At 40.5% G+C, this 17,377-nt stretch overlaps 1 protein-coding gene across 5 annotated transcripts in view; it reads right to left on the bottom strand.

Moving 5' to 3' along the window:
- Nucleotides 1-11,949: 11,949 nt before the first annotated feature.
- GALC (galactosylceramidase) overlaps nucleotides 11,950-17,377 on the bottom strand; it is a 40,780-nt gene continuing 35,352 nt past the window's right edge. For all 5 annotated transcript variants that reach the window (XR_012623323.1, XM_074824882.1, XM_074824883.1 and 2 more), the window contains 2 exons: nucleotides 16,159-16,235; nucleotides 11,950-14,646 (listed from right to left, as the gene is read on the bottom strand). Coding sequence is in view for 4 of the 5 variants with exons in the window: in XM_074824882.1 (XP_074680983.1) it covers nucleotides 14,503-14,646; nucleotides 16,159-16,235 (221 nt within the window). In the remaining variant the exon portion in view is untranslated. The remainder of the gene's footprint in view (nucleotides 14,647-16,158; nucleotides 16,236-17,377) is intronic.

A 17,377-nucleotide genomic window follows, 5' to 3' on the forward strand; every position in this document is an offset into this window, starting at 1 on the left:
GCATTTTTATGAATAGATTTCAAGGCTGGAAAAACACAATAATGCCACTGGCACACCATTATACAGACAGGGAATCTCAGATACAAGAAACTCACATCAGTGGCAAAAGACTCGACAAAATCTTGGCTCCAGGACTGGTGTCAAGACTGGTTAATTCTTCAGTAATTCACAAATTTCCCAGTTTCAGGTACACAAGGGTTTCTTTTCTCCAGTATTATAACTCTACCAATGGGCTGACAACACTTCTGTGTTTGGCTTATCACTCTACAGGAGTATCAGCAGTACTAAAAGGCACTAGCAGATTAAGATGGTGGCATTCTGTCCCCTTGATCTGAAGGTGAAACCCTACCTCCTAAACTTCCTTAATTATCTGAGTAGCCTTACTGTCTTTTCAGCAAGTAAATTGTAAAGACAGACTGCACAAATGAAACCTACCAGAAACCTTCACATATCTGATCTGCAAAAGGGCTAACTATCCACAGCTTCAGCTGAAGGTCATCAAGTTCCACATGATCACTTCCCCAGGGAGTTAGGTCCATTCCCACACTTAAAACATCTTATAACTAACAGAGGGTCGTTCCTCAGCTATTCCCAGATACCTTGCCTTACTTACTCCCTTGGTCTAGAGACTGGCACTGAGCCCTCCATTTGATGTGGCATTTTCCACATTACTGCTCTCAGAAGACTGCGCTCTGCTGAGCGTTATGTATGGCTCTCTGAGGCATCAGATTATAGCTCAGCTCTGTTACTAGAACTCCTTCTTATTAACTTTACTGCTCTGTGCTATGTATTACAGCACAAAGCAGCCCAAGCGCCCACCAGTGCTGCAGCACTGGGGCCAAACAGGTGGTTTGACATTACAGATGGGAAGCCAGAAACAGGAGCTCTTGCCAACAACTGGCAAGTGCAGATTTACAACAGTGGCTCGTCCAGGCTCTTCCTTCCCTCTCAGGAGCTAAAGGCTCTGCCTTCAGTAAATTCACTCACTAAATAATCCACAAGGAACTTTTCAAAATTACTCAAAACATTGCTAAGAGGCTGCCAAGCTGCATCCCTGAGCTGACTACACAAAGCAGAGTCATCCTGGTGTTATCTGGCTGTCCAAGACAGGGCCATATAACTCACCTGCTCCAAAGGTACTTGTAAATAAACACTGTCCTCTACAGGCCATACAATATCTTGGGATCTCTCTTCCACTTTCCTGTACATCCTGTGGTTATCCAAGCACATTTTTTGGTAAGCAATTTGCCTTCAGAGTACTGTGGGTGAAAGGGAAAACCTGTCAAGGTTTAATTGATTACATTTCAGTCCCTTAGCACCTCATGAAAAGGTTTCTTTCTCACTTTTTCACAAGAAGCTAAAGTTATAGAACAGAAAGGCAAAATGAAAACCTGAGAAGTTCCTGAAGATCCTGTTCTGTCAGAGCAAACTACAAGGAAAAGAACTGTGACTCAGACAGCATAGAGCACCTAAGGACCTGTAAAGATAACCAACAACACTCAGAGGAATTTCATCAAGAAAATGGACAAAAAGTACACAGACAGTATTAAGGTTATAAATCAATAAACAAAATTTCAGTAGTTCTTCAAAGAAGATATTCCCTCTCATTAGACAGAGGGGCATGACACTCCCACAGAAAACATTATCATCCTCCTCTGCAGAAATTCGTATGAAATGCTGGTCATAAGAGACACAAGACAAATAAGCACCAAGTTCCCCACCTTGTGTCTTTCCCCACCACACAAATGCCATATTCGCTCTTTACAGAAGCAAGTCTCATGGATGCCTTACATAAAAGCAGGCCTAAAGAAGAACAGTCCCACTCCAGTTTCACACCTCCTCTGGGTATTGCGATAATCTCTGTCAAAATCAGAAACATTTCTCACTTTGCTTTCCAGGAGGCAAGGCACAGTGATACATCTTCATTTTAAATTCCGCAAAGTCCTTTTGCTTCCCACTCCCCCCACACACCGGGTAGACCCTTTCTGGGCCAATGTAAATGGAACAGAAAAAAAAATACCTGTGAACCCATAACTAAGGATTTTCTTGAGCAAGGTGTTACAGAGGGACTGAGCTGAGATGGCCTGTGCTTATGCCAAGCATCAAGCTGCCTGACATTGGTGGCCTGTGAGGGACAGAGAAGGACATCACCTCAGGAAGCCTGGGGCTTAATCCAGAGTGAAAACAAATAGCTGGCTATTAACCTACAGCACATAAAAGCTTTTGAAAACCTGGCATGAGGGAGCGAATTGCTTTCCCGGTAATCACCGCTCATTTACCTCTCCCATTTTTCTGATTATGCTGTTCTGAGATACTTGATAATGGCCAAACCCATTCTTCCTTTCTGCTTTCACACTGTTGACCCCTTTGTTTTTATAAGTTTCTCAATCACCCCAAAGTCAGCCAGTTCCAGTTTCCAACATGCTCTTTGTGTCCTCCCTTCACACATTTACAGACTGCTGCCTTTCCTTGTCTCCAGACCTCTGAGCAAAGAACTGCCTTGTTCAAGGGTAAGCTGAATGACAGTTCCTTTACCAGTGCAAACATGCTGCTTCTTTCTCAGAAAATGTCTCAGTCCCTTGCAGCTGTCCAAGCTAATAATTTGATATTTTAAAATTAAAGCAGAAAATATGAACCCCACATCTCAGAAAACTTCAAAGTTATGGGAAATAACTCTTGCAGCTGTACGCTGTAAAAAGCTCTTATACGCCTTTCTCATTTGCTGTCACATCTAGTCTGAGGTTTCGTCCTGTGATCACGTCTGCACGGCTCTCCTGTACAGAGTCTCAGTAGAGCACATATGGCTGCATGCAGCAGTACACACGCACACTTGTAGGGAGACCTTCCAATAGCAGGGCTATGGCATGCAAAAGGTTTTTAGGCTATGGGCTGTAGCAGCACAGTTATCGGTGAAGAGCAAACTCATTGTGCACTAAAAATAATCATTGCAGATCCTTTCATAGCTTGAACACACGAGTTAAAGATTACCGAGACTCACACAAAAGCTATGCCACTGGCAGCAATTGGACATTTGGGGCTTTTTCTTGTTTTAATGACTTTGATCCAGACAAGCCACTGTAGGTAATAGATGCTTTACAAAGCATTTAGTTTTTTATAGGTTAATCTGCTTACAGCAGATGCAAAATTATTAAAAGATGAATTAGTATTCCTTGTAAGGGAAGCCTCGGGTTTAGTGCACAGAAGGCCGTCCATAGTCTCAACCTTATCTTTCTTCTCAGCTGCCTTCATTCCTTGTTTTCATGGCTCAGAGGCTGGCCCCAAACCCAGCAAGACAGCTATTTTCTTAGTCATACTTCCACTGCCATCTAGTGTCTCCAGCACAGACCACAAGGTCCTCTTTACGAACTTGTCACAAAAGATAAAAAGTCCTAAGGTTCATGTCAAACCTCAATTTTTCATTCGGAAACCAATCTTTGTGATACCACTATAGATTTTTTTCTGAGTACAGATCAGACTTGCTGTAATGAGGTTTTTTTTTTTTTTTTGTAGCCCGAAGTATGAGCTACCCTTCCTGACTGTCTGGGTTGAGTGGTAGTTTCAAATACCGTGTCAGTCACACTCAGTGAACTGGAATAGCATTGCTGTTTATCTGGTTTTGGTTAGGACTGAGAGACTTTTCACAGGGAATTAGGTCTCCAGAGGAAAAGATGAAGTTATAGTTAAGCAATAATGTGAACAGTGTTCATTAGCTTCAGGAATATGACATTGTGAAAAGGTGACTGCAGATGTAACAAGTGGATTTGGCCTTGTTTTTCTCTCATACAGTTCTGCTCTTTTTCTAGGTATGACTTACATCATTTTTTTCAATGAAAAGAAGGGAGAGAGCCTGGAGACAAGCATTTCTGAGGGCATATTATGGTTTCAGGTTTTTTATAGATGCATTAACACAACTCCTCCTACCTTGTTAAGTCACGATAAGTATGCAGGGACTGATACAACTCCAAAGAGACACTATGTAAGCTTTACATCACTCCCCTATGTGTTTCTATACCAAACAAGGCCATATACCAAAGCTGTCCTACTCATCTCCATTCTACTGGTTCCACTAGAAAGGCAGCTCCGTGAAGCACAGCATGTTGCTTTACCTTCTCCAGAAGATTTCCTTGCGGCCAGTGGCAGCTGTTGGTGATGTGCTTATGCTTCAGCTCACTGAATCCATCACTTCTGCCTGTTTTTTCCCTACTGTGAGACTGTTGGACAGAGAAACCACAGGACACCAATGTACTGCTGGTACACAGAATCAAGGGAATCCCTTCCAAAACTCTGTGAAAAGACCCACACCCATAGTGTGACTATCATTAGAGGTAGAGCATCATCACTGTTCTATGTACTGTATCTCTCTGACATGAAGAATAAAAAAGGCAGCCTGTTCAGTGGCAGATTCTAAAGGAAATAGTCACCACTCCCAGTCCCGCACCATCACTAACACAGAGCTGACAACTGCTGAGCAGAGGCACATCCACAGTGGCTTGCTCTCAGAGCACTGTCATTTTCCCACTTACACTTTCAATAGGAGGTGACACTAAGCTTTTAATCAGTGCTTTTCCCTGCTAACACTTTTAGTCTTTGTAGGTAGGAAGTTAAAGCAGCAGTTTTATTTCAGGTGTATTAAGCAAGCGTGCTCAGTGCCACTATATCCCTGTGCTGCATTCATTTTCTAATGAGGAAACTGAGGCATGGAGAGAACCCAGGACACCATGTTAGGAATAAATACCATACTAGGACATGCAAGACTTGTTTACTTCAAAGTGTTCATATTCATTCTGGGTTGCATAGGCACTTTGAACAACAGTTGCAGTTTTCTATCCTTTGATTGATGCACTCCAAATCTCCATCCACCACTCACTTAGAGCGCTGGTAAGTGTAGTGAATTTGAATGTTATTTTAAAAAATCCAGGACTATCCAGGACTCCATAATCACTTAAAACCAGAACAGTACATTTTGAAAAGTCAATACAGCTTCATAGGTAAATTCATTATATTCTGTTTCCAAGAACACTGTCCCCAAAAGAGACACACCTAAATAGAGAATCTCCAGATCATCCGAAATGTACAGCATGCAACACACAACTCTCTATCTGCAGTAGAGGGCACTGGTAATATTTACATGGTACTGAGCTCCTTGCAGGATTAAAGTAGTGGGATGTGGTCCACAATCTTTTGAAACAAGCAGGCACAGAGAGAAAAAGACATTTCAGTTAGACAATGCAAGATTAAAACCTCACAGGGCAGAAAATAATCTCACCACACTTATAATCAGGACATTACTTTAGTGGAATCTAGCAGCTTTTTCATGGAAAACTACCTTCTGAAGTTACCTACTATGTCAACAGAATTCTTCAAAGGCATCTGAGGATGCAGTATATGCTCATCAGGGAGGTTGCTAAACACAGAATTGCTGTAATCAGGTTTTGATGTAATAAAAGCAAGCCAGCACCCTTTCTGCATCAGGCGTCTTGGGCGGTGGGGTGGGGGTGGGGGGGCAAGTCAAATGTGAACATTTTGGTGGTAAAAGCAGGAATAATAAACAGAAACACGATCCAGTAGGAAAGAAAGAAAATCCTTCAGACTTAACATTCCAATGCCTGACTGTATAAGAAAAGTGATCAAAAACCTGCCTGACTTCCAGGAAGTTGAGTTCTACAAAGAAGGTACAGAAGATTGGCATCTACCATTCCCAATTCACCATGTAACACACAAGAAAACACCTTCAATCCTTAATACTACCATTGAGGATGTTACCCTGGTAGCCATGCTATATGGCACTGGGGAGTGTGTGGGGCAATAAAGGTAGGGAAGAAATAATACAGGTAAGATGACTTGTGGCTTGGCAGCTAAAACACCAGAACAAAGTTCTGTTGCCTACAGGATCCTGCTGATGCCTCCTTGGAGAACCTGGTTTATATGAATTCTATTTACTACAAAAATCAGGTTCCAGTGAAAACCTATTCAGTTTCATTGACTGTAGACTGTGGCAAAATCCAGTGAAGTGACAATATTCAGATTCAGCACAAGAAAAAAAATTAGCTGTAATACAGAGCTAAAAAGACTGAATGGTACAAAAGATGAAGATTATTGCATTTTCACCTGGCTAAGTATTTGAGTGGGAAGGGTAACAGGTGTCTGAGTTGTCACTATTTAAAAAGTGCAAACAGCAAAGGAGAAAGAAACCAAGGAATGTAAAGAATATATTTACATTTGGGGAGGGTGTGATTTTTATTGCAGAGATCTAGAACTATCATTAAGAAAAAATTATTTACATCTTTCTCATTACAGCATTTGAAAGGAGTCTCCCACATAGGTTCAGTAACACCATAACAGAAACTCCCATTGGCTTGGGAAGTGGATATTCATAGTCAATGTATCTATATGAAAGTATTCATCTAATCAAAGCATTTTGTCTCAAGGTAGAATCATGGGTGTTTCATGAAGGACTCATAAAACAAGCCAGTAAATACTAGAGTTTAATAAGTATTAGACACTCTGCAGCATCAACCTTGCTTTTATCATGACTCTGGAAGAAAAGCTGATCTCCCTCCATCCCTTACACTGCTCATAAACAAAAATAATGATGCTGTTTCTTTTAAAATCAATAGCAGAATAGCCACCTACAAAAAGAAGTGGAAGCTCTTCCACCCTTTTGTCTCAGCACTCAACTAAAGCAGGCCCCAGAAACACACAATGGGAAAAAATAATGATCAATAGGATATTCTCAGCCTCCTCTTTCTGGTACAGACTTGCCCTGCTACATTGAGTGAGTTTCCTATAACGCTGGCAAAACAATTTTTTGGGATAAAGTAACAGCTGAGCAGCAAGAAGAAACCTGAAGTTGAACTTTTAAACAGCAATCTTAGACTGAATAGGAAATAGGCAGCTTAGGCCAGTGACATTGTGCATCCCAATGCAGCTTTACAGATCTCTGCACAGAGACATTAGCGTGCACCTGAGCTCAGCACAAAACCTCTCTGATCTCTTGCCAGTGAACACTACCATTTATTGCTCCCACTACAAGAGCAATCACATCAGAAGGGAATACAGACATCCTTAATAGGATTTGCTGTTCGTCATTGCCGTGTGCACTTTCAAATGACTCTGTTAACTCTGTATAATCAACCTAAGAGGCTACAAGGCCTCTCCTGTGAGATCTCAGATTGGCTGATGTACATGAAGCTTCCCAAAACCTTGGAAGGAGGGTGGCAGTTACAGAGAAACATTTCCATTTTCTTACAGCTCTGGTGCTATGCTAGCGGAGAAGAAACCTTCTGCAACCAGAAGGACTGATTCACATATCATAGGCACGCCTTTCATCTGCACTGTCATGGTTGCTAACGTTTTCTAATCCCAGTGTTCTTGGAAAAAGGCAGTTGTCTATAATTAGCTAAACACCACTTGCTTTTTAGCACCAATGGAGTCTTATATTCTCTATAGGCATTTTAATTAAATTATTGTTCATGGAAAACAGGAAGGAAGATGACTGCATTTCTCAGCAGGAGCTGAACAAAGGAAGTCAAGCTAAACCTGGCCTGTTCTTTGCTTTTCCCCATATTATTTGGGTACACATGTGCAGCATTTGTTTTGGAGTTTTGTTGTTGTGCTGTTTTTTTGGTTTTGTTTTCGGTTTTTTTAAATAGTTATTTTGGTGTTATCTTCTCTTTGATCACCAAGATTCCCAGATCATGGCTGGACATCAGCCTACTGTGCTAGCTTCTGTTTTCTCTTGCAAACCCTGTACTGAGCCATCCTCTACCACAGTTCTGTGTTTTGAAATGCATCCATGAGCACGGTAAAACCAAAATTACTGTTTTCCTGCTTTAAGTGAAGTTTTAACTCTTGTTCAGGTACACTTGACATCAACAGAAAATGCATTTAAAAAAAAAAGTCAACACTCTAACAAACATTTTTAGGTTACTTCCGTCTCCACTTTCCAGATATATGTCTAGGTTTAGCCTGGGGTGTACAAAAGTAAAGGACAGGTTTAATGCACTAGTTGTAAAGTTACTTGGAGCCCCCTGACAAAATTAATGTTTGGGTTCTGTATCTGTTTCTAACCTTATCCACATATAAATTCCTGAGGGGAAAAATACTGTTTCACAGTTGTTTGCCTTAGCCACTATGAAAACCACACAGAAGTACCTTGGCACACAGTGAAAGCTTGGCATCACTGCCTGCAACACATGTTTTCCTCTGCTCAATTGCTAGTAGGTGTTTTGGGTTTTTTTCAAACACAAGTTCTAGAAACACCACCTTTATTATTTCAGTGAAATGTGAGCGTAAATGGAGGAACATACCTAGTGGCAAGAGAAACCTGTTCATGCTAACTTTTCATTACCAGTATGGGTAGGATGATTGCTAAGGTTCCAGTCACACACAAAAAGCATTTAACCATTACCTAAGATATCTGTGTTAAGAAAATGGATAATCTTTTACTTTTTATTTCTGTTCCAGCAAGCCCTGGCATTAACTGGCACATGATATTTCTTTTAATCAATTATCAAAGTATAAATAGTGACCTGATGATTCTGCACAAAGCCCAGCAAGTCTTTTAAAATTAGGGTTTTTTTAGAACCTGTGCTCTCACCCCTCCATCCCAGCATGTGCTAGACTTTTATGAATGTCGTACTTATAAGGGGGTACAAAAAAACACAAAAAAAAACCCACATAAAAACTCAAAGTGAGGATAATAAGGTCTCCAAGCACTGTCTCTCTTTGGCCATGCTGCTGAAATAGTCAAAGACAGCAATAATTATGGTGGCTATTTTCATAATACACACACCGCTCCAGAAACTGGGCTCTGGATAGAAACTTCAGGTAAGCCAATGAAAAAATATTATGTGAAACCAACTTGCTGCTACCATGAAAAAAACTGATTCAATAAGAGCAAACTACTACCGCTCCAAATCAAATTTTGAACTAGAAATTTACTCTTGATACAGTGAAATCAGGAGGCTGCTGCAAAAGGAACCATCAGTAGCCTGAAGTAATAGAGTCTCCTGTAACTTTAAAGCAAAGGAGTCCTGGTGTTTTGCAAGAATTTGAAAATCCCAAGAACTGCTCATCATATCTAACCTCAAAGATGTGGTGGCAGAGAAGGGACAGAACTGATTTTGATGCACAGTTTGTGTAGGTGGTAGCATGTACCCAACTACTGGAAGACAGTATTTCCAGGGTAATTCACAGAATCATCTAGGTTGGAAAAGACCTTGAAGATCATCCAGTCCAACCACTAACACTGACCATTCTCAACTACGCCATATCTCTCAGCACTATGTCGACCCGACTCTTAAAACACCTCCAGGGATGGGGACTCCACCACTGCCCTGGGCAGCCCATTCCAACGCCTAACAACCCGTTCTGTAAAGAAATGCTTCCTAATATCCAGTCTAAACCTTCCCTGGTGCAACTTGAGGCCATTACCTCTTGTCCTATCACTTATTACTTGGTTAAAGAGACTCACCCCATCTCTCTGCAACCTCCTTTCAGGTAGTTGTAGAGGGCGATGAGGTCTCCCCTCAGCCTCCTCTTCAGACTAAACAACCCCAGTTCCCTCAGCCGCTCCTCGTACGACATGTGCTCCAGACCCTTCACCAGCTTCGTTGCCCTTCTCTGGACACGCTCGAGTAATTCAATGTCCTTTTTGTAGTGAGGGGCCCAAAACTGAACACAGTAATCAAGGTGCGGCCTCACCAGTTCCGAGTACAGGGGTAAGATCACTTCCCTGTCCCTGCTGGCCACGCTATTTCTGATACAAGCCAGGATGCCATTGGCCTTCTTGGCCACCTGGGCACACTGCTGGCTCATGTTCAGCCAGCTGTCAATCAACACCCCCAGGTCCCTCCCTGACTGGCAGCTCTCCAGCCACTCCTCCCCAAGCCTGTAACGCTGCTGGGGGTTGTTGTGACCCAAGTGCAGCACCCGGCATTTGGCCTTATTGAAACTCCTACAGTTGGCCTTGGCCCATCGCTCCAGCCTGTCCAGATCTCTCTGCAGAGCCTCCCTACCCTCGAGCAGATCAACACTCCCACCCAACTTGGTGTTGTCTGCAAACTTACTGAGGGTGCACTCGATCCCCTCGTCTAGATCATCAATAAAGATGTTAAACAGGAGTGGCCCCAAAGCCGAGCCCTGGGGGACACCACTCGTGACCGGCCACCAACTGGATTTAACTCCATTCACCACAACTCTTTGGGCCCGGCCATCCAGCCAGTTTTTTACCCAGCAAAGCGTGTGCCCTTCCAAGCCACAAGCAGCCAGTTTCACCAGGAGAATGCTGTGAGAAACGGTGTCAAAGGCCTTGCTAAAGTCAAGGTAGACAACATCCACAGCCTTTCCCTCATCCAATAAGCAGGTCACTCTGTCACAGAAGGAGATCAGGTTTGTCAAGCAGGACCTACCTTTCATAAACCCATGCTGACTGGGCCTGATCATCTGGTTGTCCCGCATGTGCTGTGTGATGGTACTCAGGATGAGCTGCTCCATCAGCTTCCCGGGCACCGAAGTCAAGCTGACAGGCCTGTAATTTCCCGGATCATCCTTCTGACCCGTCTTATACATGGGCGTCACATTGGCCAGTTACCAATCTGTTGGGACCTCCCCGGTCAGCCAGGACTGCTGGTAAATGATGGAAAGCAGCTTGGCGAGCACCCCAGCCAGCTCCTTCAGCACCCTCGGGTGTATCTCATCCGGTCCCATAGACTTGTGTGTGTCTATGTGATGCAGTAGGTCACTGACTATCTCCTCCTGGATTGTGGGGGGGTTGTTCTCCCAGTCTCTGTCTTCTGGCTGAGGAGGCTGGATTCCCTCAGTACAACTAGTCTTGTTATTAAAGACTGAGGCAAAGAAGGCATTAAACACCTCAGCCTTTTCCTCATCACTCATTGCCATGTTTCCTCCTGCATCTAGCAGGGGATGGAGGCTCTCCCTGGTCTTTCTTTTGCTGCTCACATACTTGTAGAAACATTTCTTGTTATCTTTGACTGCTGAAGCCAGATTAATTTCCAGCTGGGCTTTAGACCTCCTGATTTCCGCCCTGCATAGCCTCACAGCATCTTTGTAATCATTGTGAATGGCTAGCCCCTTCTTCCAAAGGTAAACTCTCCCTTTCTCCCTGAGTTGCAGCCAAAGCTCCCTGTTTAGCCAGGGTGGCCTTCTCTGCCACCAGCTTCTCTTACAGCACCTGGGGACAGCCTGCTCCTGTGCCATTAAGACTTTCTTCTTAAAGAGTGTCCAGCCTTCCTGGACCCCTATACCCTTCAGGACCGTCTCTCAAGGGATTCTGTCAAGCAGTTGCCTAAACAAGTCAAAGTCAGCCCTTTGGAAGCCCAGGATGGCAGTTCTGCTGCCCCCTCTCCTGGCCTCTCTAAGAATAGAGAACTCTTATTATTTCATATCTACTGGCATGATGGCCTGGAAAACATAACTAGCTCTATGGAATTTCTCACCTCTTTTTAAAGACGAACCCTTAATTTTAGGAAAAAAAAAAACCAACACATTTGAAACTAGATTCAAAAGAATATTCAAAGTAAAGAAGCCTCATTTAAACTTTAGAAGTACAGCACTGTTTCCATACCTAGAAACAGACTTTCAGCTGAATCTCAGATGACCTTAGTACTCAGCAGTTTTGCATGACTGGCCCTCAAATATAATTTAATTTCCTTAACTAAATGCAAAAAAAAAAACCCTCATAAAGAAGCAAAATGCATATTGAGTGCTGTAAAAAAAAAATCATTTTATCAACAGCACAAGTCCTAATGCATATAGATTTTGAGATATTTGTTAATGAGGCCTGTTTGGCTATTCAGAGCATCAGAAAAACTCTTCCAACCTAATTAAGCTAATGTCAAGCATATTTATCAGGAATCACAATGGAAAAACTGTCAGCTTTCTTACCGGAGAAAACCAAGACCCATTTACAGAAGCATTCTGCACAAATAAAGGGGTTTCAATTGCTTTATTTGTCCATTTGGAATGATTAGTATTTATAATCAACACTATAAATCCACCCCTCAGTGATGACCTGACAGCTTGTTATTGCCAAACATATTACAGCCTGCTGAAGGGTGAAGAATTACAGACATATAAAGATGAATAACACTATATCACCATTAAATCACTTACTCTGTTCATAACAGTTTAATCCTCTAACATTATAAATTAAGATTAGAAAAAAAAAATCAACACTTCCAGTGATAAAATACATTGTGTTTAGTACACAATATAACAGTACAGTTTATTACACTAGTGCATTAAAAGGTAAAAAAACTGGACAGCTCCTTTGGAATAACTGCATCATTGCTGCTCTCTTACACAAACACTGCTTGCAGCCACACAAGCTACCAGGAAGTCTCCAAGAAGCATCCTACTAGGAAAATCCATCACAGCTGAAATAAGTTTATTCTGAGAACTACTTCTCCTATACTCATATTACTTGAATATGAGGACCTAAAATTAGATTCCTTCACATCTGCAGTTACTAGTGACATCCCTTCTGAAATCAAGCAAGTAATGAACAGATTTGCATCCATACTTCAACCATCAAATGAAACTGAAGTGGAAAAATTGCTTTCATTTTTCACCCATTTAAGTAAATAATTACTTAATATTTAGAAGCATTCTACAAACGTTTTAAAGTTTAGTGGTTTGGACCATTTTTCAAGGTTACTAGGATGTATGAAGCTTGCACATATAATTGATTCTTAAGCAGTCAATAGCAGTATCAGTATAACAGCTAAAAGATAAAAAAATTTTACTTTCTAGAGATGGAATTTTGAGATCTTTTCTCCAAAAGCTAATTTGGAAAATAACCTTTATAAAAATTTTCCATTAATGATTCATATTACATTAACTCTACATTAGATGACAACTTCAAAGACTGAAGTTAACACTGGAATCAGACCTCAAAGTAAAGTGGACCAGAATAATAATCTGTATAAGCTCAAGTATACTGCAAATTTGTTTCTCAAGATATTGCCTGCTACAGATAGCCTACAGCTATTAGTGCCCAATTAAGTCTGTGGAACTACTTGCCTGTCAATTAAACACGATGTGAATGTGAAAAGTAGATGGACACAAGAGGCATGTTTTTTACAGCAATAGACATCATCTTCATTCAAACTGACCAAGAACAAACAAGAAAAATTCAGAAGCCAACTGAATTTGGAATGCGTGTGATGGAAATCCCATTCAGTACCTCATTATATTCTCAATGAATTTTTTTTGTAGCACAGTAACTTGGGGGGGAAAAAAAAAAAAAAACACACCAAAAAACAACAAAACAGAATCCCTCCTTTCCCAAGGATCTGAAATTCCCTCTGAACTTTATTCTGTGATGCCCAGGAAAAGTTTAAAAACAGACACTACTGGGTCAGTATCACTGCCTGGCACACTAAACAATTCTGTCTGCATCCACCCGCTGTCACTTACCTTATGAACTCGTAAGGGCAAAGACATTTATTTGAATTTTGGTTTATATAAGGATGTGATAGTATCCGTATCTCCTCTGTGCTACAGTAATATAATAAGCTAAATAACATTGTTATGCTTTTAATTATTTTCTGCTCTAAACTTTAGATCCATCAAAACTGAGAGATGGCTGTCCAAGTTTCTAAGAACAAAAGGCCAGTTTTTTCACGTGATCTGACACAAAAGCACTTGCCAGCATCCATGATGCAGAGTTTTTATTCTTTGCACCATGCAAAATACCCCGCAAGGCTATCACTAGCAAACTGCAAGTTATGGTATCTTTTCATCCATTTCAATCCTTCTCTTGGAAAGAGGAGGTAGTTTAGGAGTAAGGCACATCCTGCACTGCCTGATCAGCCATAAGGCACATTTCCGTTCCACTGAAAATATGATTTATTTTAGGGCTGGCAATGAAAGTTAGAAGAAGTAATCAGGAACAAGTGCATTTGATTACTTTGAGTACTGTAATGTCTAACCTCAGACTGTAGCAGAAAAACAGACAAAACATTTTTTTTTTAACTACAGAAAAACTAGGTACTTCATCCAAATTAAATTTGAGAATGACAGACCTACGAAAGTATGGGGCCACTGGCTCATAAGGCTTACTGGCATTTAATTCTTTCTGTCAGAGTGAAAGGAATGGACACAATCAAGTAAGTGTTAAAAATGCAGCTTGAGATGCCTCTGTCTTGTGTTAACTTCTGAAGTTATCTTAAAAGTGAGCTGGGAAGTTAAAATGTTGTTATTAAAAGAGATTTAAATCCATTATTTTGTTTTCATCATTACCTTGAACTAAAATTTAGCCCCAAAAGTTGAAGGGCAAAAATCCCATAGCAACCAGGGGATAAAATGACAGCCATGTTGATACCTACTAAAATAAACCTTTAACAAATAATAAGGACATAAATTCAGATTCCTTGCCAGCAGATCAATCTCAGCATAGCATAAAATTGTCCTCAAAGTTTGAACTGGCTCTTATTCAAAGTAATATGAGAATTGGGTATTCCAAACACAAAAGCCACCTCAGCTAGCTTCAACATGAAAGTTGTCAAACTGTGCAAACTCAAACGAGCGAGTTCCAATAGCAGCCCAGCCGTTACTTGGTTCAGAAATGGTGACATTCTCCCAGAGTGGATAACCATTTAACAGTCCTGAGGTAGAAGTGCCCTGTCAAAAAAAACCAAAAAAGTTAGGTTTGTAAAATCCAGTGTGTTGACACTGAGCCTACTCACATGGGAGAAGAGACAAGGCAGAAAGATGTCAAGTCAACTTTCAACTATATTTCACACATTTTCCACGCAGAGGTGCTTCTAAATATTGAACAGAATCCTCCAGCGCCTATCAGCTCTGTGAAACAGATCTAATGCCTTTACAGCAAATATATAAAAGGCTCATCTTCCCCTAACTCACAGCTTTGCAAACTCCGTGTAGAATCTGAAAGGTAAACTGGTTTTCCTCTTCCACTTGTGTCAGGCTCCCTCAAACAGCCCAACTGTCTAAAGGGGATACGATACACCTGGCACTGATTCTGCAGAATTAGGCAAAAGTCAAAAGGAAAGAGAGATGTATTTTAGTCATTAAGCTGAGAGAAAGTGGGAACAGCAGAACTTTCAAATATCATGTTGCCATTAAAATTAAAAACAGTTTCAGGAAAACTTATAATTTGTCTTGCCAGTGTTCCACTAAACAGTATTTAGAAAGAGATGTACTTCAGTTTACTTGTATTTCTTAATCTGAAAGACAATTACAGACACAGGTAAAAGCAAAGAATGCCTTTCAAGGAGTCAGTGGGATAATTCTTTAAAGAGAGCTCTGCTTCTGTCATTACATCAAATGCATGTTTGGTACAAAATACTTTAACAGCACAGATGGAAGTTTGTAGCATCATCAGTTTAAAATTACCACCACTGTTCTGTATTTTAAACTATTTATGTTAATCTTCAGCACCCATTGAGATTAGCAAATGTTTTGGCCCAATTTACAGATGGTATCCCTGTCATAAGTGTGGGTGTACAAAAGCCAAAACTAAACTACAACCATTCCAGTGAATGCCTCAGGTACGAGTGTCCCTTCGTCTCCCAATGTGAAAGCACAAAAAAAAGCCAGCTTCTAATACTCACTGACATTTTAGGATGAGGGAAAGACTCTGTGCATAACTTTAAAAGGGAGTTTCTTTCAGTAGATGATCTTGCCAGCTAGGATTCAAGCTTCCTCACATTTCAGGCTACGTTACAATTGCAAAGGTTACATTAGGCAAAAGGACTTTCAGCAGAGGGACTTAAAACCTTTTAGTTACTTGCACCAATGTCACACCCAGCTAAATGCACAGGTATATGTAAAGTAGATTTTAGTAGTTTACTGACAGCCTTCAGAACAGGAAGTCAGGTCATGATCTTTTCACTAGGTTAAACAAAAGATTTGCCTATCTAGCCCTCCTATCTCCAGTTTTCAACTCATCTTTCCAGTCATTTTCTATACACTCTCCAGTTTCTCAAGATCTCTGAAAATACAGGCAGCAGAACTTGGTATGGTATTTTAATATTTGTTTAAAATAACAGATATTATTTTTAGATAGGGCAAACTAATGCAAGTAGACAATAGTATAGCATAGCTTTGTCTAAACCATTTAGGACTGGAAGTTTCACAACTCGCTTTCCAGCTTTTTGCCTGTGTCCTTACCTGAATGTTGAGAGTAAGTGTGTGCCATGCGTTATCCCGGACACCAGAAAGTCCTTTCATTAGTATTTCTTCTCCAGCTGCAAAACATGCTTAAGGTTAGAAAAGTGTTGTTTCATCCCTTTGCTGAGACTGATAAATACCAAGCCAGCAAAAGGAAAATAATACTTATTTTTCAGAAGCATTCAGAACTGTCATCTTACCAATTTCAACTGCAGCACAGAAGGCTTAACACACAAACCTGGACTCTACATTATCAGTGCACTCTCCTGCTTTGCCAGAACTTTTTTTCCAGTGCAATCTCCAATGCTCTTAAGAATTTGGACTGAGATAAGGATTCCCTCTATTGAGAGTATGGGTTTATAAAGTGTGACAGTAGCTATTGCTCTGCTTGTTTCATAATCTCGTTGTTTGTATTAGAACTTTTTTAAATCAGAGGGTTTGAGTTGCCACATCATCATGTTGCTTAGTTCTAGTCAAAATTCAAGATAAGCAAGAACTGGGTGTGACTGACACCTGGATGGAAGACCTGGAAAAAAGTTAAGTGCTACAAATAGAATCTTCAATTATTCAGTAGACAGTTTTAGCTGCAAGTTAATTTAACATTAAGGCTCCCTTCTAGAAAAATATAGGGATCACTGAAAATAGCTGTACAGAAAAAAATTATCATGTTGTGCAATAGTCTGAAATAATGAGGTGGTTAATCAAAATCCTCTCATTTCATCTAGGAAAAATTATTTCTGACAGCCTGAGAAACTAATTGGGTAATGCTGTTATGTCTTATTAAAAATAAATACTGGAGTCAATCCTAAACATGAATATGTTTTTCCATACAGCTGAAATTAAGTTGCTGTGCAGTTAGACATTGTGAAGTTTCCCTAGGGAGCACTAGTATGTTAAGAGAAGATAATGTAAAGCCTTCTTTATGCTATCCATACATGGTAAAAAAGAAAAAAAAAAAAAATACAGAACAACAAAATGACAAATGAGAAACTACAGCTACCAAATAGAAGAGACTATTTTTAACGTCCAGTACAGTGTAAAATGGGTCATTACAAGCTGTCTTCATATCAGATATACCATAGACCTAGAAGTTGCATTTGACTCAGAAAATACAAAAGTTTTAATTTATACTCGTGAAGTGATAGGAAATGCATTTAAACAACAAAATCTGCCACTATTTCAAAGCAAATTAAAAAGAATTTTTAGCTATTGAAGTATT

Source organism: Strix aluco, chromosome 4 (genome assembly GCF_031877795.1).
Source record: "Strix aluco isolate bStrAlu1 chromosome 4, bStrAlu1.hap1, whole genome shotgun sequence".
NCBI classification, from domain to species: domain Eukaryota; kingdom Metazoa; phylum Chordata; class Aves; order Strigiformes; family Strigidae; genus Strix; species Strix aluco.